At 38.9% G+C, this 23,801-nt stretch overlaps 1 protein-coding gene across 2 annotated transcripts in view; it reads left to right on the forward strand.

Moving 5' to 3' along the window:
- PCCA (propionyl-CoA carboxylase subunit alpha) overlaps positions 1 to 23,801 on the forward strand; it is a 294,708-nt gene that overhangs the window by 138,450 nt on the left and 132,457 nt on the right. For both annotated transcript variants that reach the window (XM_054188011.1, XM_054188012.1), the window contains 2 exons: positions 9,709 to 9,819; positions 19,989 to 20,091. In XM_054188011.1, the coding sequence (XP_054043986.1) occupies positions 9,709 to 9,819; positions 19,989 to 20,091 (214 nt within the window). The remainder of the gene's footprint in view (positions 1 to 9,708; positions 9,820 to 19,988; positions 20,092 to 23,801) is intronic.

The raw sequence follows: 23,801 nt of genomic DNA on the forward strand, positions 1-23,801 counted from the left end.
ACCTACGAAGCATATGACATCTTACATATGAAAATTACTAATTTGCATTCTTGATTTTTTTTTACAGTCCTTTATTAGTATGCACGTAGGCATTTAAGTGTTCATACCTGATATATCTCTAGTATTTCTACCTGTGGAAAAGCTTTTCATCTATTAAAAACATTGAAAGAGGTAATAAATGAATTATGAGGGGGATGCATTTTTAAAAAGGTGTTACGAAGGACAAATTTTAATTTACCACAGGTTTCAAGAGTAGATAAATTTCCAGAAAACTTTTTTAGCTATGGTGAGCAGTGGTGTTTCTATTTGAAAACCAACAGGATTTTTGTGTAGTTTTATACAGCTGGTAGTTTCTTCTCAGGGTGTTTATTTAAAATGTAACATTCGTGGATATTAAAGAATTTCTTCTGTTGCCTGGTGTGAATGATGCTTGATAGGGCAGTTTGTAGAAACTGTCCTATCTGTAATCTTCTGAACTGCATTGACATGTAGAGAAGTCCTCCTTGTTCAGAGAAGTTGTCTCTAATAAGTTCAAGTAAGCCTAACAGGTAATGCAGAAGTAGTAATTATATTGGTATTTAAATGGACAAAAATAATTAAACATCAGAAAAGTAAATGCAATTTCATGCATTTTTTTCTAAAACGAGGTAGGTATTTTTTGCTTTAAATGTCAGGTGCTAAAACAATAATAAACCAACTTATGTGAAAGTGCCTCACACGAATTCTTCTCCATAACTGAGTCATTAGTAGTAGTAAAAGATACAGAATAGTTTTTTGCATAGCTTTGAAATTACTTGGTTTTGTATTTGAATAGTGAGCCTGTACATAACTATTAGAGATCACCGTAGTCTTCCTGAATAGGGTGCTCCATATTCCTATTTCTGAAACACACACCACCCTACCCCTCATTTCTTTGGAAGCACCTTTTATGTTTGCTTTGTTTTAGAGGCAGTGTATTTTTTCCTTATAAGTAACAAGTCTCTGCTGAGTTACAGAGCATTTCAGCTACGCGTTACCAGCTGAAGTCAGTGCGAATTGTATTGATAATGGTATGCTGTGAGAATTTAGATTTAAATTCTCAAGAATTGCAACATTTTTGTAGGCAAAAAGGCTTGTTCACTCACATAGGGTGGGAGTGGGATGGGGTGACTGGGTAACAGGTCAAGGACCATCTAATGGGTAGCTTAGGGACTCCTAATGGAAGACGGAGTCTTCCCCATCACTTCTGTGTCACCAGTTCAAAGCAGGCAAAAGTTGGTAAGGACTTTTAGTCACTAATATTTTGATGGTTGCTTGCTGACCTGCGTGAAATCAGTGGTATTTATCCAGTTCCTAGAAGACAAATGTCCTCTTGCAACAAACACCACCATATAAGCATCATTTGTGGCAGTCCCACCAGAGAGTCCAGAGACTGAAGCGGCAGAGTGACCCTCCGGGAGGTGACTCATCCAGGATGGGTTGAGGCATGCGGACGGCAGGAAGTGCAAGGATTTACTCTGCTGTTCCTTGTCTACTGGCTGTGTGAGCAGGCGTTCAGTTTCTAATGCTGTGGCGTTAGGATATCCAAGAGTTACCTATTCCCCTTTATCTCTATTCTACTTACAGGAAACAAATCCTCAGACTGCAGTCTTTACCGGGTTGTTTTCTAGGACAGTATAGTACTTGGCCTTGAATTCATAGTTCAGCTGTCCCTCCCAGTTAAATCTGCCCAACAACATCATGAAGGAAATTAAATTAATTAAACTTTCAAAAAAATGTAATCTAATATTTACAAAGAGAGCAGACATCCAAAATCTGAGTAAATAAAGTTTTAAGCAACCAAGACAGCATCATATAGTGCCTGGAATAGCAGTATCTTGATTATAAATGCTGAATAAAACAAATTGTGATATTTTAAAAAATGCTATTCTCTGAAAGTGCCTATTGCCTTAACATTTTATTACAGTTTGGGCTCGTGACAACTTGCCCACACTGAAATAAGGTATTACACGGTCTGTTTGTTGGTAAATGCTAACAATGGGGACTAACTCAAGATACATTCAGTGTGGTCATGGAAATATAATCTGAATCTTATTTCTTGTCTAAAGTCTGCAGTGTTATTATTGGGAGCAGGTGGAAGTGTAGGATGGCACTTCTTTGAATGTTGGATTGGATTAAATGATTCTCCTAAGGTCCTTTACCGTCTAAATTATTCTGATAGGAACCAACTCCTGCATTGAGAACTGATCTGAATTCGAAATCTCGGTTGAGACTTCTGAGTGAGGAAGGGTTTAATTAGGTAACATCGTTGTCTGTAGGTCTTCCAGTATAGTTCAGGGATGATTAATGTTCAAGGAAGGTGTAACCCAGACTTGTCTCAAGCAGATACACTTTTCAATTTATCCCGTGGTTACTGGAGAATTTGTGAATACTGAAAAGTTCAAGATGTCGGTCAAACATAGAGGCACTGTTGGCTCATCAGGATGAGGCGTGAGTTGTTTCCCCTGAGCTTGCACTGTTGTTAGTAGTTCATCTTTCTCTTGTTTTATGCTACTTTTCTTCAGAAACTTAAGATTTTGTTTCTTCTCTTTAACACCAGAAATAGGGTATTGGAAGAACGCCTTTCAGTGTGTCTACTGTATGTATAAACGTGACGTGGGATTTTCTTCTCAGTTTCTCTAAGATTTTAACATCTGTTTATCGTGCAATTTATGATGCTGAATAATCTTTTCATTATTTTAAAGGCGTATATAAAACCCAGTATGAAATTCTGGGAAGCTCACGTATGAAAATTGTAATCGGAATGGGAATATAGAGGTTAACTCTCAGATATGAATGGAGACCTGCCAGAACAGTGGCAGCAGAAACTGTTGTCTTGAGTTTTTGCAGCTGTACACGCACTAATTAGGAGGAAAAAGAGTACTGTGGAGAAGGCCTTGGCTTTCCAAGAAAAAGCACCCAACAAAAAAACCACAACAAACCCAGTTTAATTTTAGTATTTTATCATATATTTCAAATAAATTAATTTTCAGGTACAAAGATTTTCACAATAAACTTTAATCCAAATGTCATCAACTACTGAATGATTTTGTCTCTTATATATTAACTTAAAAGACGCTTTTCGGTGGCAGTGATACTTGTAAGTTTTACAGTCTCCTGTATCCTGATCCCATGCAGGTATGCAAGTGTGCTTATTGGTATTGCGAACAAAACAATCTGCGCGTAAGCCGGTTTTCCTGCAAAAGGCATTCAAGTGTAGGTTTTTAAAATAGAATGGAACAAGCCTCATTTTCCTGGTTGTGCTTTAAAAAAAGGTTGTACAACGGATCTGTGGATTCTCCCGTTTGCGTAGCGGAGGGAACAGGGGCCGGGAATTCTGCGAGAATCTCCGTATTCTTTGACCCTTTGCAACAGGGACTAGCTGGCTCCCAAGCGTGACAGCGTGGAAACTGAAATTGGAGAAGGGAAAGCAATGAACTTAGTTCAAAACCACGAGAAGGGACCAGGCGCAGGGTGCTTGGTAACATCAGCTTGGAGCACAGATGCTGGCGTGAGGGAGGATTCTCCTTCTGTTTGTCCTCTCTTTTTTTTTTTTTTTTTTTTTTTTCTTCCTTAGGCCAGTTGCAGGGAGGGAGTGGGAAGGGCATTTTGTTGCTGGAACATTATGGTGTGTAGTTTAGGAAAGGTTATAGACCATGGAGGAAAAAGAGGGAAGGGCAACTGAAGTAAAGGGTGATCAGGTAAAAGGGGAATGCAGTGTTATTGGTGCAGGAGAAGGGAAATAAAATAATGGGGTTTTTGTTAGGTTTTTTGTTGTGTTTTTTGTCAGAGGAGTTTTGTTTTTTAAATTAAGGAAAAACATTGTGGTAGTAGAAAAACTACAAGAAATGCAGCGTGCCAGCTTGAGGAGGCATTGAAAGACAAGTGCTGTTATTTCTGGTTATGCCCCTTAAATATAAATGTTGTCCTGGAGTTCTGTTCCCCTTCTTTAGAGTAAAGGGATGTCTGAGGAGAGGGTGATGGCAGGATGGACATCCGTTTTCTTTCACTTGTTCTTGACAAAGCCTGCTTCGCTTCTGCTTCCAATTATTCTACTGATTCAAGCATTCATACGTGTTTGCTAACACCATAAATAACGGACTACTTAATCTTATTAAGAGGTTCAGGAGTGCATGCAGTACAAAATTTAGTTTCAGTTTGAACTAATGTTTTTACAGTAAGATATTACCATATATTATGTGCCCTCCACCTCCTTTTTTCCCCCCTTTGTTCTGGTCTATGAGCTCTGTCAGCTCCAGACTTTAATATCTAAAAGAATTAATGTTTTAATTGAAATACATATTCAGCTCTGAGAGTCAGTGGTATACTGATCCTATGTGAGAACTTTATGTGGATGTTTGCGTATTAAAATTACAAAGCTAAAAAAGCCTTTCTTCTTGCTTTTGGGATGGGACTTTGTATGCAGATAGCCTGCTCTGAAGTGAATTGAAGCAAAACACAAGCTTTGAAAGACAATTAAACTGTTGAACGTTGGGGGTTTTAGGGAATATTATGGCAACTTTTGGAATTGCAAACGTGGAGGCTAGCTGGGTAGCAATCATGAACTTTGAAAAGTTCATGTGTTGAAAGTGTTGTTTTCCGAGTCTGTGCAAATCTATGATAATGTTCTTGTTTTAAGTGGAGAGTAACGTAACCAGTGTTTCATAATGCTCAATGCAGAGATTTATTAATACTTTTTTATTTTATTTTTTGGTTAGAGAAATTAACTGGGGTGCCTCCTAAACTTCATAGCCTTTATTTTTATTCAGCATTTAAATTGATTGGTGGTAATTTAGCTTTGCTATTTTTTTGAAAGAGAGAGACCTCTAGTACTGTACTCCACACGTTGTTTTTGCAATCAGCAAGTATGCAAATAAAGTTCTTTCTATTCCACTTAGCACAATTTGAAATTATCAGCAAGTTAAGTATATTCAACTGCTTATCTACAGAGAGGCATGTAGGACTCCAATTAAGTTTACATGGATAAATGCAGATTCGTGTTTGCAGACAAGATGACAGAAGCTTAATACTGTAAAAAGGCTAATCAACACTGAATATGTTTAGTGTCAGTAAATATTTATAGTGAAAACATTGCCTATGGTTTTGTGCCTTGGCATTCCAAGTTCTGATTTTTAGTGAGTAAAAATACGGTGCGATACCATGTTTATAAACCTTACTAGGAAACTTTTGTTTTCTGTAAAATTAATTTGTCTTTTTCATCTTTTCATCTTTCTTGGGAATACAAGTTAGGAGCTAGGCTACAGTTTGTAATAAAAAATCCAGTATATTTAGCAAGGTTTTAAGGCAGATGTAGTCCAGAGATTGGGGAAGGGAAGGAGGCAAGGTAGAGACAGGCAGTATGTGGAGTAATTTCTTCTGATTATAATTTATTTTTTTTTAAATGAGGGTCATTTCAAATAGTGGTTACTTACCAGCTCTGGTGAATGATGTGATTATTTAGCGTGCTCATATATTCATTAGGCAATAACGACAAATTAACCAGAAAATTATTTGAATACATAGGGATACATATTTATTATATAAAAAGCATACAAATATATATACTTATTTAATTAGATCTCCAGAAGGTAAATTGTTAGTCCACTCTCTTTTACAAACGTATTCTGGAAAATAGTGTGTCAAAATTGAAGTCCAAGTACATCTTAAATTCAGCTTCTACTGCTGTAATACTATATGAAAAATGCAGCCAAGTTAAAGAAAAAAAATAGAGGTACAAGGAACATTGATTATTATTTTTTATTGTATTTTGACTTAAAAGAAGAATGTAACTGCAGTTCTGCATCACTCTTAACAGTGTAGAAGAATGATGCTGAAATGAAATTCTATTTTCCGGAGGGGAAATAAATTGATATAGTTAAGGATTTTGTTTGTTTGTTGGAAACGTCACGGCTTGTCAGGTTAACAAATGTGATTTTGTTCCTGGTAGACTGGAGACCTGGTCAAGAAAAAGAAAAATTCCCTGAAAACCACTGCAACACAAATACAATATACTTCAGTTTAGTGTCTAACTTTGCATGAAATAAGCCCTGCCTGTTAGCCTCTGTTTGATCCTGTGAGAGCGTGGGGCTAATGTCTGGCCAGTGTTTTGGAAGCAGCAGGTAGTCAGGAGCAAGCTGCTCTAGGGGTCCATATTTCTGTAGCCTAGCAGTTACTCACACACAGATGGAGACCTTATGAACTTTGACAGAGGTCACGCTAAATTGCAAATCTAAAACTTCTAGACTTCTGAAGGATTACACTGGTTTTTGGTGTGTGTGTTCGTTTTTGTTTTTTTTTTTTTTTTTTAAAGCCATATGATTGGGAACATCACTAAGGATAGTTTTGAGTAGATCAGCCACACAGTCATTGCTCACAGTAATGATCATGGGGACTGATAAAGATAGCCTTTCATGATACTTTAAAGGGAAACTGTTGCATATTAAATTTTAATTTGCATATGTAAAATACATATGTTATATTGCGTCCCAAACACCTTGGTTTGTCTGATCTATCGAACTTGTTAAAGGAACTTTGGAACTTTAAACATTGCAGAAGCCTCTGATTTTTCTGATGCACATGAGTTGGAAATAATTAAGATACTGATAGTATTTTTTTGATTTCAGGTCTTTTGGGGCAGTCAGTTGAGACACCAAGCTCTGTCATCTGTCATCAGCCATCATCTCACCAGGGATCTTATAGCAGTTTGGGGAAAAAAAACCCATGAGATGATCTGGTTACACATTGTAGCGCGTCTAAATCCTGGATTCATAGTCGGGGAGCACTGAAGAGTTCCTCTTTGTCTTCTAATTATAGTTCTGAAGCTGTACTTAATAGAGGAAAATCTCTGTGATATTTCAACTTACTATTCAAATGGGAATTTTGGGGAGGATTTTGTAGCAGCCAAAGAAAGACTTCATTTGTTCTGAAGTTGTAGTCATTTAGCATAAGACTTTTTAAAATTTTTCATTTAGTGGAGATGCAATGTGAGTTTCACTCAGCGTTTATGAAATCAGGGTCTGTGAATGACTATCTAGGTCACAGGCAGCAAGGAGGCTGATCCTCTTTTAATCAAATGGTCAAATTTTTATCTTGTCATCATTGAGCTGGTTGTGTAATGTGCTACTTAATGGCTCATGAACTAGTCTGTAAAGCTATGACTTCATGATTTAGTGAGGCTGAGTCCGACTCGTGTGTTGAAAGTGGTTTCAGTGACGGCCACACAGAGAGCTTGAAAATTCACGCCAGCAGCAGACTGTAGGGGAAAAAAGCTTTGAAACTATTTGAACTGGTCTGCATATAAAAATAACAAGAATGTTATTCATGCTTCTAAATTGGAAAAACACAAAGGGAAAAGAAGTAGAAGCGCAGAAGAATCTCCTTCTGTAGCTACGGCAATTTGCAGTTGCTGTACTGCGAGTGTTTTTGCTTTGGTGAGATCTCGATAGGGGAAAAAAATCCAAATAGCTTAATTTACAGTTGAGAGACCTGAGTTTACAACGAATTCTTATTCGTGTTATTTTAAACTAGAGCTATTAGGAAAAAAAATGTGCAAATAACTTTCGGAGTCAGATCATCACTGTGTTAATCATAATAACTTGTAAATAAACATGCCTACAGTTGAACTTCAAAAATCTTGTGTTTTACAAGAGATATGGATGCACAGACAAATTTTGACAAGACAGACTAGTTTGTGATGTGCACTGCATTTTATACTTCGTGGTGTGCACCTAACACCGAAGTTCACGTGACCTGGAAAATGCAGTGCGATATGGAGTTGCCTGTCCCTCTGCCTCTGAGAGGAAAGAATGTGAATTACTTTGTATTTCCTGAAGGGTGAGAATGTGCACAGCTGAGGCTGGAAAACCTCTTTCCTATAGCAGCTTCCTCATTTATCCATACCTGGAATGGATGCAACAGCTGCAGCCAAGGCTTATGGTTTATGCTTCTGAATTACGTATCTATTTCAGCTTCTCTTAAGAAATATTAATGTTTATGAGGCAGTATTATTCTATGTAGTTATATTGAGATTGAACTGTGGTGGCTTTTCAAATTTTCTGTTAGAATCTCTTTGCAAAATTGAGAAGAGAGTTGAGATAAAGACGGTGTTTTTCTCTTACCTGCATGATCTTAAAGTTTCAAGAGACGACCTGTGTGCTACTCTCAAAAGAGAAAATATCTTCTCTTTGAAAATTGTTTGGAGTGCAGTAAGCAGAAGATAGTTTAAATTACCTGGGGATTTTTTTTCTCAGGGATTTTTTTTGCATCTCTCTTCCTCTCGGACCTCTGATAAAGACTTCTTTGTATTTAATATTTCAGTGAAATGACTTTTAATGACCATCGTGTTCGGTGCTAAGCTACAAGTACTTCTGGCAAAGTGCAGTTTAGCATTAAGTTATTAACTTGGTTATACAGCCCTGTTAAATGCAAAGAAAAAGAAAACTTGAAGGATTTCAAAGTCATCACTGCCTGAACTAAGATATACTAACTGTTTCTGCCTCCTGGCAGGCTTTTCTTTAACCTGTTTTTAAACGTTTTCATGACTCCGGAGTCTTTCCCTAGGCAATCTTTTCCCAGTGTTAACTGTCCTGAGTACGTATCTTTTGCTGACATCTACTCCTGATTATGGTTTTTCCAGCCTGTGCTGGAAAGGGGATGTGGGCTATTCCTTTCCTCTCTGAGAAAACAAGTTGATCTTTCACTTGGCTGTGAGGAAGGGGCAGAGGACTCATGCTTTGTGTACTGGGCTGACACTGGCAGTATCCTTTGAGCTGTGTAGCTTTAGATTGCATTCTTTAGAAGTTGTCTTCCTCTGTTGGCACGAAAAGAAGGGGAAGCAAAATATGAAAAAAAGAAAGCGAGGACACAGGCTGAGAAGTGGAAAGAAAGGGGATGAAGAAATTAAGAAAAAAAGAAAAAACATATTCAAAGAGATTAAAGGACAAAGGTGGCTATAAGGTTTCTATAAGTTGTTTTTCTTTTTTTTAATTAAAGAAATCATTGCGGGGGGCTATATGCCTAGCAGAGTCATGGCATGGTGCTAAAGGGGGAACAGGGCATTCGATTAGAGTTGACTAGGCAAGGTTGGATAAAGGTACATATGGAGCAAACAATAGATTCCTTTGTTTTGTAAGTCCCACAGGAGCCTCTTATGACATACAACTGATAAAAATGTTATAAAATCATATATAAATGATAAAAGTTTTTACTGTCTTTCATTACTGTGATTAGGGTGTAACATGGCACCTATCTTCCACAGGAGCGTGCATATATAAGGTGGCAGAATGACAAGGTGGAGCAGGGTTCACTGGAATTGGGCTGATATGGTCGTGACTAATCTGTCGTTTCAAGGAGAATGGCTCTGGTCTTGCCTACATCTGCTAGGACCGAACCAAAAGCCTCTCAGTTGTGCTTGCTGCCATTGACTTAACTAGGTGTTTGAAATAGGCTTAGTGAGGCGAATATTTGGAAGGTTTACTTCTTAATTAAACTGAGTATTTAAGGAGGGTATCTTGAGGCAGGAGTGGAACAAGACTGGTAAATTTGCATTGATTACATTAGTATTATGGTCTCTAAGTTGTGGACAAGCATTTATTCTACAAAGATAAGAGCTCATATTTTTATAAGTTTATTTCCTACTATTATTTGTGATTAATATATTTACGTGACTTTGTATTGATGTCTTGTTTTCAGGCGTGGCTCACAATATTTCTTTACTACGAGAAGTCATCATCCATCCACGGTTTGTTAAAGGAGACATCAGCACTAAATTCCTTCCTGAAGTTTATCCTGATGGCTTTAAAGGTTTGTTCCATTTGGGAATGTTTCTTTTTTGCTTGAGAGATGTTGTTTCTGATTATTATTCCTTTATATTTGTAGACTGACACATTCCCCAATCAGTCTTTACTTTTCTTTTTTCTCAGATGTATCTGTGTGTACACACAATTAGAGTTTTTAAATAATGCATAATATAATTGAAACAGTTACTTTCTTTCAAGAAGGCAAAATAGATACTTCTAGGGGCAAAACAGTAAATGAAGTACATCCAAAGTCAAGAAAAACAGTTTCTAGGTAATATGAAATACGAAAAATAAACATAAATTCAACTCTACCATGTTATTGTGCTTCATTACAGACAGTGCTCCTACTGTTAACTTGAAAATAAGATTTCTTTCTGCTCAACACTGTTACTTCTCCAGTGAGTTTGTGCAGCGTCTTTAGAATTGCCTTTTGGCACCCTTTGGATTAATGTAGTTCACTGCAGCATTATCTGGAGGATCTGACACTTTATCAAAGTATTTCAGTAACCTGGTCTTAATTCTCATTACACACAGTAACGGGCATCACCTTGGAATTATTATAAACTCATACAGTAGGTTAACGTAAATGCAAATGCAAATGTTTCTTTACAACATCCCAGGCAACTCAGTTGCAAAAATATGTAACAACAGTTAGTAGAGAAATGCAAGCAAACAAATTTTTTCCTTTTACAAGGATCAAATTGTAAAATTGATGAGGTTTTGAAAAAAACAAATAGGGTGTTTTTGTTTTTTTAAAAAAAAAAAAACAAATTTTTTATCTTATTTTCTCTCAGCCAATCTGTCGTAGCTGGTTTCTTGACGTGCGTGGCCAGAGACTCAGTCCTTCCATACAGGCCTCACACCTCAGCTGGCATTCATCAGGCAGAACCTCTTCCTTATTTAAAAAAAAAAAAAGACAATGTTTACAGCTCATCATTCATGGGTCCTTTATGAATTCCTTGGAGATTCCTTTCTCCCCCATTGATCATTAATCCAATGTGTGGCGGAATCCTCATCCCACTTTGGAGATGACACTGCCAGATTGGCAGTCACTGGACATGACTGGCACCTTGCCAAATTCTAGTCTCATTAAGGAGCGGAACAGATTTGTCTTACCTCGGGACTCAGTGTGTGAGTTCGGTGCAAAGAGTATTTATCCACAGAACTACTTTATATCATGAAGTAATTGGCAACTCTATGTGATTCAGTCCCACACGTGGGACTAACGTATCCAGCTTGTTACTGGCTCCTGACTGAGACCACAGCACTAGGAGTTGGTCACCTTGGGTGGCAGTAAGCTTGTGACTGTTGAAGCTCAAATGTTCCTTTATCTTTTTTGCTAAGGTGTACTTAACTCATCTTCAGGTAACTCAGCTGGCTTTCATCCAGCATAGACTTGAGGGTACTCTGATCTGCTCTGAAGGCTCAGTGCTGATGATTAGCTGGTCTTTCTCTCTTCCCTGATGCTTTAATACAGAATCCCATGTCCTTGTCTCATTGGTGGTTCTGGGACTCTTCAGTCTTTTTCCTGAGTGGATTCAGTTCTTCAAACCGCCGTAAAACTGTATTATTTTTTTTTTTATTGTTGGGGTAGTTTTTTGAGAGTTTTTGGGTTGACTTAGCTCATGAAGGAATCTGGTGAACTTCAACAGATGTGCAGAGTGAGTGATATGCTAGGAATGGGGAGAAGGGAATGGAGGAGAAAGTTTTATACCATGTTGTGAAAAGGGAGTCTCACTTGACACACAACTGGGAACAATAAGACATACACCATTCTACCCTTATTTGTGATAATGTGTCCGTTGGGGCCCTTGGTCACTTGTAAGAAGCCGGGACAGGTTTTGTTGACCCAGGAGGAGACCCTTTGCTCTGTGTTTTTGACTATGGAAAGGCACTCATCTTTTGTTCTTTTATTCTTGTTTTAATATTTTATATTGCAATGTTAACCTGTATATAATAAGTTGATTGGTCCACAAATTGCAGGATGAAAAGAAATTTGGTTTGGGGTCATCTGACTTGAACTGTGTGTGCACATATTTGTGTGCACATACACACTGATGCAAATGGTTGATTAATGTTGCAGTCTGAGGTAAACAGTAATATTGTATTAACAGATTCTTCAGACAAGCTTTTGCTCTAGACACTGGAAAACACAAGAAGAGATATTATAACATGTCATAATAGAAACTAACGAATGGCAAACGAAATGACTAGGCTTTGTTCCTGCAGTATGGAAAGTCTTGCTCTTCTCCTTCCGCGTATCAAATACAAGCATATGTTAGCCTTTTTAATTATAAAAAAAATGCAGATATCATTATTACAAAGCATTTGTATTTCAAGTCAAGAACACTTATTCATGAATACTGATTTAAAGCTCACTGAAGTAACTGAGAGCCCTTTTAGTAGGGATGTAGTTTGCTCTGGATTGGACCCTCCTGGATTAAAAATAAACAACAACACTGAGTTGAATTTGAGTACAGTTTTTTTTATGTAACTACTAAAAAATATTTCTGCAAATGCAAAAATTCTAATGGGAACTGTTGAAGGCAAGCAAGGGTGGTGGGCAGATGACAGTTGGAAGCTCAGCAAGAGAAACAGAGGCAAATTCACTTAAGCATTTTAAGTCCTCTACTTACTTCAACTGACCTTTTTATATAAATACTGAGGCTAAACTTTGCTAGGAAGATTGGAAAATTAAGTAGCTTCATCTGTCTTAATGTTGCTTATAAAAGATATGTAGCTGTAAAAGAAAAAAAAAAAGTAAATCTAAAACCAGGACAGGGATAATCTGAAAAATTAAAGCAATGTGTAGTTAAAGTGGATCTGGAAATACATAGAAATATGCGCTGTTGACAGTAGAAGTCCATAACAGAAGTGTTTTAGATTTGGAAAACTTAAGAAATGGAAAAAAATCAATGAAGATGGGTGCTATGTTAATGCTTGAGCACAGTCCAGTGTGTTTCTTTTGTAAACTCCACAATTGCCACTATTGGGCTACATTGATGGTAAGTAATGAATGTCAGTTGTGTTCTTTTTGGTGGCTGCACGAAGTACTGGCCCATTTCTTATATGCATTTTTCTTCAAATATAAATATTAATTTCAGTCTTAAGAGTAAAATAAGTAAATAAGAGATGCTTTGTTTTCCAGTCTCATTTTCAAGGGTTTCATTATAAGTCCTTTATTAGAAGGCTTTTACTACAAGTTAAGAGAAAATTAATTATTAGAAATATCTTGTCAGCTTTTCCATTAACCTGTGGCGCCCACTTCAAATTCCATTTAGAACAGGAATATTTAGTAATTTTCATGATTAGGGTTTAACTCTTTTTCTTCCCTTCTTTAAATAAACATTCATTAACAAAAACAGTTTATTGGAAGTTATTTTAAAATATTGCTGTGCTGAAACTAACCTTGCTGTGGGGATGATTTGTGTGGGAAAACAGCTGCTGTCACACCCTTCTGTTGTCTATACGAGGGATGGGTGGCTAGAATGCTGGCTGGCAATGGGTCGCTGGAGTGGGTTATTGCTTTAAGCACATGTGTGTATTTTGGGAGGAGTGAGGATCTGAGGGTAGGTGCAGCAACACTGATTATAGAGTGGCTTCCAAGCACTTTGCTCACAGGATAAAAATGATTGCCAAGCGTGCAGGAGCAGCTCATACTACTGGAGTATTGTCAGACGAGCGGCCCTTCTGCAGCTTCCAAGCAGCTTTGTACTTCCTAACCTGCCTGCTGAGAAAGGAATATGCTATCTATTATCCCTATTTTATAGACACAGAAAGTATCTCTATTTTCACAAGGATCTAAAGAGTTTTTGACAAAGAACAAATTAAACTCAAGGATCCTTAGGTTAGTACCCTATCCATTGGATTATTCTTTGTGGTTCAGTCTGTCTCACAATTAATCTTTTTCTGGGTATCTGTTTTAATATTGAGATTTTTTTTTTAATGGTCCACTGTTCCCAGTTACTAAGTAACATTGCAAATGTTTGGTCAGTCTCTTTGGGAGAGACATCCTGCACAAATGAGAAAAGGGACAGGATGTCCCAAACACCAAGTCATACCAAAACAAAGGGGAAAATGAAAAGGAATCCTTTACTTCCCCTCTTCTAGCATGTTTCTCTCATTTGGATGGAGAGGAAGAGCAGGACTACTGATGGTCAATCCTTTGTTAACTAATTTCTAATACAGAATGGAAGAAAGAGGAAGCACTCCTCTCTCCTGCAATTGTGTATTGGCTCCAGAAAGTGTGTATGAGGTGAAAGCTTTTAGGTACATTGTGTTTGTCATAATTACATGGGTTGGAGGAAATTATTACTCTGCTTTACTGAACACTTATTAAACCACCTCTCGAATACTGTGTCCAGTTTTAACTCACTCACACCTACAAGAAAGATGTCAATAAACTTGAGTAAGTCCAGTGAAGAGCCACCAGGGTTCTGGTGGGATTGGAACAAAGGGCTTGAGGAGAGGCTGAGAGAACCAGGCTTGTTTAGCTTGGAAGAAAGAAAGCTTAGGATATACCTAATGGCAGCCTTATCATATGTCTGAGGAGGTTCCCAAGAAGATGGAGCCAGGCTCTTCAGTGAGGTGCACAGCAGCAGAGCAAGTGGCAGAGAGAGCTGTGCTGCCATTCAGGGAGACCTGGACAGGCTGGAGTGTTGGGTGGAGAGGAACTTAATGAATTTCAACAAGGGCAAGTGTAGGGTCCTGCACCTGAGGAGGAATAACCCCATGCACCAGCACAAGTTAGGAGTTGACCTGCTGGAGAACAGCTCTGCGGAGAGGGACCTGGGAGTCCTGGTGGACAGCAAGTCGACCATGGGCCAGCAATCTGCCCTTGTAGCCAAGGCGGCCAATGGTCTCCTGGGGCGCATTAAAAAGAGCGTGGCCAGCAGGCTGAGGGAGGTCATCTTCCCCTGCTACTCTGCCCTGCTGAGGCCACATCTAGAGTACTGTGTCCAGTTCTGGGCTCTCCCATTCAGGAAAGACAAGGAACTACTGGACAGAGTCCAGTGGAGGGCTACAAAGATAATCAAGGGACTGGAGCACCTCTCTTATGAGGAAAGGCTGAGAGACCTGGGTCTGTTTAGTCTGGAGAAGAGAAGACTGAGAGAGGATCTTAACAACGGGCAGGTGTTGAGAGGATGGGGCAAGACTGTTCTCAGTGGTGCTCAGTGACAGAACAAGGGGCAACAGGCACAAGCTATAACGCAGAAAAGTCCGTCTTAACATGAGGAAAAACTTCTTTACTTTGAGAGTGCCAGAGCAGTGGAAGAGGCTGCCCAAAGAGGTTGTGGAGTCGTCTTCTCTGCAGACATTCAAAACCCGCCTGGATGTGATCCTGTCCAGCCTGCTCTAAGTGAATCTGCTTTGGCAGGGGGTTGGACTAGATGATCTCTAGAGGTTCCTTCCCATCCCTACCATTTTGTGATTCTGAGAGACAGTAGTCATAAACTTGAGATTTTCAAGACTTGACTGTACGAACCTCAGAGCAACCTGGTCTGAATTTGATGTTGAGATTGCTCTGTGGGAAGGAGGGGGCGCACTGAATAGACTAGACACCTACCAAGGGCCCTTCAACCTCAGTCACTCCATGATTCTGTTATGAATGAAATCATGTTTTAGGTGAATTGGGACTGTAGGTACGACTTTTAAATTTAAGTCCGGAGACTTTTGTTATTAGTTGAGGGGGGAGTGCCGGTTCCCTTGGCTGTGTTACTGTTAGAAGGGAGAGGATGGTTGCTGTTAATTCCATTCATCTTTGCTGGAACCTAATCTTTGTCTTCATTTTATGAAGCTACTGGATTATAAAAATTGACTTAACAGATACCTTACTTGACTTTCTTCTTTTTGACAGGTGAAGGCAAGAAACACTTCTTGGTCTGTCACTAATCCCTTTATAATTCAAAATAGTAAAGGTTTCCTTTCTATATGCTGTAGCATCCATCTTATATAAGTGATCATGAGCTCTCCGAGAGACCTACTACTTCACTGTTTTGAATGGTTTGAGATTGCATGCACAGACAATATTGTCTGTCTCTTACTGTGACTGTCTGGATGGAGCAAAGCTCTGCTGGACTTGAGAAGAAATTAAAACCTTTAATAACATCCAACTTTGTTTTCTGCCTCAGCCGACTTGGTATCTGTACCTGCCATCTGTAATGGTTAACTTCAAAATCTATTGGGGAAAAACTCGAGCCAAAACAGAACCTAGGAATGATATAAACATGGCTTGTATTGGTATGGATCTGAAATGTGCTGCATCGTACTTTCTGTCTTACCCATTTTGCTTTTAATTTTTATTCTTCCCAATCAGAAAACGGTCACTTTTCAAATATTAAGTAACAGACCAGGGGACATAACTAGGGCTTGTTTGTTTTGGTTTTTTTCCTCTGTAATTGATAGTAGGAAACACATTTCTAGGACAAAATGCAAATGAGACTGTTATGGGAAAAATGACCTTTTATGTAATTTAATTTGAAGTTGGTTATGTAAAGTAATTGCATGAACCTTTTTGACTCAGCTTGGGGGATACTGGGATAATATTGATTTAAGCAATCATAACATCAGGGAAATGAGAGAGAAATACTTTTTCCTTGTCTTCCTTCTGACCAGGCTTCTGTCATTTAGTAGTAATAGATGTGTTTGATCTAGTTTTAAATAATACTAACAACTGTGCTTCCACTCCTTCAGTTATGACTTAATTTTATAGCCATTAATCCTGGTTTATGTTCACCTTATGTAATTCAGCTCAGTGATGACAGTGAGACTGCAGAAGCATATCCTAGGTTGAGCAGAGAGATTTGGGAGCTGGTTTACATCTTACGGTGGAGAGGAAATCTCTGTGTAGCCCAGGAGTCTGCAGTGATGGGAACAGGAAAGAGCAATGACCGAACTTCCCATGCTGGAAGCTGGGGAACCTTTGCTACTTACTCCTCTCACTCCCTGCCAAGGCAGCACTTGGACAAATACCCCAGAGGCAGCTTTGTGACTTTTCGGCTCAGTCTTCTCCGTGGTGAACATGAAAGGCTGTATGGTTGTCTCTTTATTGATAGTGAATATTAACTTATATCTTAAGACATAAAATTGAAGTCCTAAGAGGTGACTTGTAAGGTAAAATAAGCCTTGAAGTGAAACAAAGGTATCACTATCTGGCGCACTTGTGTGTTTTCAAATACAGTAATGTAATTGAAAGTTTAAGTTTAAAACTGTTTAAAATTCTGCTGAGCACAGCAGCCGAGCAAGAGCAGAAGTCAAGGGAAATGGCACTGGAGTTGAGAGAACTAAGGCAGTACTGACAGCAGCTTGTCTTGTATAATAAGGGTAAATTGCCATCCTTAGGAAGCAGCCTTTAATCAACCTTCCGAGGTATGCCTCCAAAGTTATGCTAAGGACATTCTGTGGTTCGATTGTATCTTTATTGCCAAAGACCGAAACCTAATTTTGGTATGTTCTTGTTAAGTCTGCATTATCTCCCAGACTGAAGAAAATAAATGCAAATTGCCCACACTTGATATAACAGTTGTGACTGGTTTTGTGCTTGCCGCATCTATGCCACAACTAATGCAAATGGTGACAAACAGAGAAAGGAGATAAACAGGTGGGTTTTTTTTCGTGTTTGTGATAACGAAGAGGTGAATGTAACTCTTGATGAGTTGTTAACCTGTTTCAAATTATTGACCTTTGTTCACTGTTTGGAGTTTGATTTTTATTGACGATACAGGGAGAAAATAGTTTTTGCAGCACAGCAAGTGCAAAAGCAGGTATTGATTTCATCCAAGATGAAGGTCATGCAATAAAACCTTCAAATTGTGATCTTCCTGGTTTCACCTTGTTCCTTTACATGAGTTCATACTACTGGTGTGTGTTGGAGCAGGTGGAAACATGCAGTTTTGGTCACACAGACTTGGACGTTAGGCAGGGCAACTGAAAAGGAAAGGTTTTAGAATAGAGTTCCTGATGTATCTTTAGCTGAGACATGTAAACAAATTATCAATTTTAGAGACAACAGTTTGGAAAAATGATCTCGGAGCTTCTTCACTGTGTGTAAACAACTGGAAAACTCACATTTCAGAGCCAGATAGTTGATGTTATTGCACTGGATAATTATATAAGGCTTATATATACACGTATGTGTTTATATATACACAAATAGTACAAAAGTTCAGTGTTTTTTGACTTTTGCTTTGCAATCAGTTTTTCTAGTAACTGGCAAAGGAAAGATCAAGTTTGTTTCTCAAGCCAGTTCCTCAACCTTTCAAAACTTGTATTTCTGCATACCTTTGTTAAAGGCAGTTTCCATTTCAAGGCAGATTAAAAAATAATAAACACTGAGTGAAGGAAGCGTCAGTAATCTTTAGCCAGAATATGTTAATGTGGACTAAATTAAAAATAAATTGATGCAGATTTGCTAGCTTTTGTTATCTTTAAATTTAAATTTTTTGGCCTGTGGTAGCTCCTTTGTACAGTCAGCTGGAACTGTAGTGAGTGTGTTTCCATCACCGTGGCATGATTGCGTTGCTGACGTGGACTCTAAGCAGCCTCTTTACCTATCCATATCTAATGTGCCCAGTAGAATGATACATCCTGTTTTGAAATTGTGCACTTGTAACTTAGTCTGCTCCAGTCTTTTTCACAGTTCCATTCTGGGTGTTCTTAAGGATGGTATTAGTCTTAATTTATGCTACTGATAGAAATTGTCACTCACTGTGACCAGTACTGGGGAATGTGAATTAACACTTCACATAGTGCTGAGGTGATGGGAGAGCGGAGATGTCGAAGGGATGTCTGTAACTGTTTGCCTGCTGCAGGACTGGAAACAAACATGCCCTGCTGGGCAGAGTTGCTCAGGGAGATACAACCTTCTGAACCCCTGCCCCACCTCTTTCCCCATCCCTTCATGTGAAATCTGTACTTGCTGTGGATGATGGCATTTGCTGTGATACAGAATCACAGAATGGTTTGGGTTGGAAGGGACCTTAAAGATCATCTAGTTCCAACCCCCTGCCATGGGCAGGGACACCTCCCACTAGACCAGGCTGCTCAAAGCCCCATCCAGCCTGGCCTTGAACACTTCCAGGGATGGGGCATCCACAACTTCCCTGGGCAACCTGTTCCAGTGTCTCACCTCCCTTACAGTAAAGAATTTCTTCCTGATATCCAATCTAAATCTTGCCTCTTTTCTTCAAATGCTTGCCTCTTTTTCTCCATGATGATTCATCTTTGCAGTTCTTGTCCTCTTCTATGTCAACTTTAACTTCCTGCCACTGCCTTATGGGCCGACTACTTTACTTGTCCTTTTGCTCCCTCTCACATCAGTTTTGACTGTTCTACTTCTCTACTAACGCCAGTCTTGACCACCTCTTTGCCAGCTTCTCATCCCAAATTTGTGTTGTGGGGTTTCTGACCGAAAGGTGGGGAGGGCAAAGGTCTGTCTCTGTGCCCTGTTTTTTAGCCTGCTGAACGAACAATTGAATTTCTAATTAAACTTCGCTTTCTGGAACAAGACTAGGCTAGGGTAAATCCGCTTCCAATCATCCTGGTTTGCATCTTTTTGTCCAAACCTTTATTAGCTTGCCTGCTTTCAGATTGTAGGCTACTTCGAGGCATTTTCTGCTTATGAAGTGCCAAACATGACTTTGACTCCATTAGTTGCAAACCAATGATTCACAAATGCCACTAAATGACCCAGGGATGATAAGCAGTTTTATCCCCACTTATTTTGGGGATTTATACTGTTGCGTTATCCCTTTTGCTTGGAAGATCTGTAGCCTTCGCAAGGTAAAGTACCAAGAAAGAATGCTGTATATTTTGAATAAGTTCTAATGTACAGATGGATTCCTTACCAGCATGAGGCACAATATGTCAACCAGTGACATTTCAGTAATGAAAACAAGATGCTGCAGCATCCTTCAGGTTTTTTTTTCTTTCAGTTGTCAAATTGTTTTTAACAGAGATACCAGTGTTAGCAGTAGGGCTGATCTGTATGAAAACATGCGATTTAAACTCAAACTCAGAGCGTCTGCTCTGCTGAGCCTCGTCTTAATTTAGAGGGGAAAATATGTAGGTTTCGTGTATAAGGGCTGAGCAGTGGCTTCACTGGTAGTTGTTACTTTTTGTGTCTGTTGGTCTGCGGTATCTAATTTTTTTTTTAAACTGCTTTCTGAAAACTAGGACACAAGTTGACAGATCTTGAAAGAAGAGAACTACTGGCAACAGCAGCGTCTTTGTATGTGGCCGAACAACTGAGATCACAGCGATTTCTAGGCACTCCAAGGTAAGTTCATTTCTAGGAACTCAGATGTGCTGATGCATTTCGTTAATGGCATCTTCTCATGCACGAGAGACACTGGTGAGAAACTGCATGGTTTCTTAATATAGTCTGGTTTTTTTCTAAATTCAAATGAGCTGTGGCTTACACTTCCCTACTCACACAAGTCATACATGATTATTTTTATTCTACATATTAGCAAACTAATAGGCACAAAAATGTGTTACAAGCCAGTACAGTAATTAATGCACATCAGGAGTTTCATTAATGCAAAATATTGCTGCATTAGTAACTAACCACAAATTGAGCATCACAAATTTCCCATGTGCCCATTTGAAGCGATCTAAGCACTTTGGCATAATATGAATATTCAGTTACAGAGCTTTAAAATATGGTGGATTCATGAGTAATTTGCTATTTTGATAAACAACCTTAATAGTTTAGGGTCCAATTCTGAAAACGCGTTCTGGCTGGTAAATGCTGGAAGAGTCAGCACCTTGCTTTAAGTGTGGTTTTGGTGCTTTTATTCACCAACTCCCTCATTCTTTTGGATAGTAGCTGCTAGTAATCTACATAGTACTGTTAGTTGGCCAGCCGTTGCAGTAACTTGTGTTAAAATATTAATTTTAATTTCCTTTGCTTTTTGGAACAGTATGCTTTTTTCCTCTAGGATATTTCTAGCTTTTGTTGTCTTCTGGTTCATCATTGTCAATGCCTTGAGACCTTCCATTAGAACAGTTGCATTTGTGAAACTTGCTTGGGTATTTGGTGTTTGCGATGGTTGCATACAGTGAATCTTTAAGAATTACTTTCAGAATCACTTTAAGAATTAACTTCAGCATGACTCTTTTTTTTTCTTGCCTCACATTCTTTAATGTAGTTGCGTGTGTGTGAGAGGGAAGTCAGAATGCAGGATAGACATTATTCACATTCCATGCCAGTGGTTTGACAGTGTATTCTATTACTGATTTTACAGTGGTCAGGAATAAATCAAATGTGGTTTCAAGAAGTCTTTATTTTTATTTGTACCCACAAAGATAAATAGTACCATATGGTGTTAAAAAAAAAAGAAAGAAAGAAAAAAAGAGACACTTAGGGCAAGCATAACGGCTTTGTAATATATAGCATATGTAGGGCTAGGCCATTGCTTGCCTTATGCATCTATAGGGGAAAGTAAAGCACCTTTTTATTTCCTTCCACGAGTTATATCCTCCATAGCAAATGGCATAAGGAGAAGAACAGAAACTCAAAGGCCACTGTTCCCTAAATAAAAGATGAATGAGGGAAAATGAGGAGGAGCCTTCATTGTAGTTTTTACTGGCCAGCATAGGAAGCTAAGCAGTCTGGTACTGCTATAGAGAACTAATGGATTACTTTGTACCTAGGGTAAGGATAGGAGGAGTTGATCCAAGTAGTGATTCTGAAACTATTGCATTCCCTCCTCTGACTTGAGGTTTTTTTTCTCTGGCCTGTAAAATGTTCTTACTTACTGAAAAGAGGAGGAGTCTGATTTTTTTTTTTTAAGAATCTTGTAATGTTTTCTTTCTATTGCAAGTATTTTCTTTCAGTACCGGGTGTCTGTGTATCTTGATAGAAAAGGCATATACGATTGTTGTACTGAGATCAGATATGTAAATGAAGTATTGCATTGAGAAATCAGGCATGGTCATTCATCTCTTTTTGTGCTGCATTAGGGAAACAAATACACCCCTGCTTTGAAAAAAAGATTAGTTTGTTTTTGGAGTCCTAGCCAAACTCCCTCACACGTATTCCTCCCCCATGAGCAGGGAAGGCAGCAGAGTCTGACCACGTGAAGTTTCTAAGACTAGATTAAGGTCTGATTTTTCAGATTTTAAATGGTGAAGCTAACAAATCTTTTCAGTACAAGAAAGATCACTTTCTCTTGCCATCATGGGGTATACTTATATTCAGCTCAGCTTTCAAAGGATCGTCTTTTCTGTCTGTTGAGGCCTGCGCAGATCTGGAATCAATCCTTCAGAAGTTGAGCCTTAAAAATTTTCTCCCAGTGGTGGCCAAGTGTGGTTCTTGTTGAATAGGTCATGGTTTCAATCCACATACGTTGTTAGAGCTACTTGTTTTAATGATGGTAAAGCTGCCTGTTTGAGGCCAAGTTAAGGACAAGATACTGCAAAAGGGTTTACTGGTAAGTAACTCCTGGAAAAAATCAAACCTGATAATGATACCCTTTCCCCCAAATCATGCAGCTCTTTCAGAGGAAAAAGTCAAAGAAACAAAGGCAGAATGAGGTCAAAGGACTGTGCAGCGTCCTGGGGTGTTCTCCATTCCTTAGAGCAGCTAGTGGACTCCCTCTAGAGGGGACTGAGGACTGTGGAGCATACAGATTACTGCAGTTCATCCAGGATCCTTCATGGCATGTTCTTAACTTAACCCAAACTGCATTTGACTTGTTTTTGAACGCGTTCCGTGTCATGGGTACTTTTTAGGAAGCAGGATTGTGGCCATAGAAAACACATATTTATTGGTATGACTGCAATCTGTTTGAAGAATATTAGTAAACAAAAAGTGCAGAGTAGGAACCTGTGCTACTGGCAAAAAATCAAGAAGGCCAGTTTTAATCCTGGATGCGGTTCACTGTGGCAGAATTGGGTGTTTGGAGTCTACGTGAATTTTAAATCCATGTTGGAGGATGTAAGCAGATTAAACAGACTGCACGCTCCAAAGTTGATCCATGACATTCTCCTAATGGTTTGGAAAAGTACATCAACATGTTGATCATCATCTTCAAAATTTCAGCTCTCTGGCACTGTTTATTTTCAGAGCATTTTTTTCTTTTGCATGCACTGAAAGCAGTTGAGGATTTTTTTTGTCAGGAATTGCACTAAAAAGTAGTATTTTGAAATCATATATTATTTCTTCTAAACTTGTCACAGCTGCCAAATAGACAGTTTTCTGCTGAACTTGAGTTATATGCTTATCTTTGGTTTTGGTTTGTTTTCTTTTCCCTTTTGGGAGCCATATTTATAATACGCATTCTTTTCACAACTACAGGGGTATTTTGGGTTCCCTTTTTTCCCCCATGATTTATTCAGCCCAATCTCAGGGTTGTTATTCTAGTCCGATAGATAGAAAGAACCATGCTTGGAAGTCTTTGCAGAAGCTCCACCTTTCACTATTAGGGCCACTGAGACTGTAGTCAGATGAAATGCCGCTGAGCCAGATGAAGGAATCTGTGTCCCAGCCTGCTCCTCCCTTGGTCTCTGCCTTTCCTCCTGTCCCCCCAGGTATGCAGGCATGATTTTGTGTGTAGTTGCTTTCTACTCTGGTTCTGTTAAAATAACCCCTATTAGCATAGAAACAGTTTAATGACACTTTGCTTGAGATCATTCTGACAGAACCAGGTTAAATACTCACGACAAATGAAATTATTCTGGAAGAGCTACAAGAGCAGGAATGTGTAGGAAGGAGGAAGAGGATGGCTCACAAAAGGGATGCAGATGTGGGCCTTTTTCTGTGCAACGGATCAGACTAGTAGCAGCCTCGTCAGGGAGGTTTTCTACAGTTGATGGTATTTGCAGAGATGTGACTGGAAAAATATGTATTTTGGAATCCCCTGGGTGACTGAGTCATCAACTGTAAGGTTCATGCTGGAATGCACCCTGGTGATCAGGGAGCTATTGCCTCATTAGGATCAAACACCCAACTTTCTTCAGCTAGTTTCAATTAGACGTGACCCC

This window comes from Rissa tridactyla, chromosome 1 (genome assembly GCF_028500815.1).
Source record: "Rissa tridactyla isolate bRisTri1 chromosome 1, bRisTri1.patW.cur.20221130, whole genome shotgun sequence".
Taxonomy (NCBI): Eukaryota; Metazoa; Chordata; class Aves; order Charadriiformes; family Laridae; genus Rissa; species Rissa tridactyla.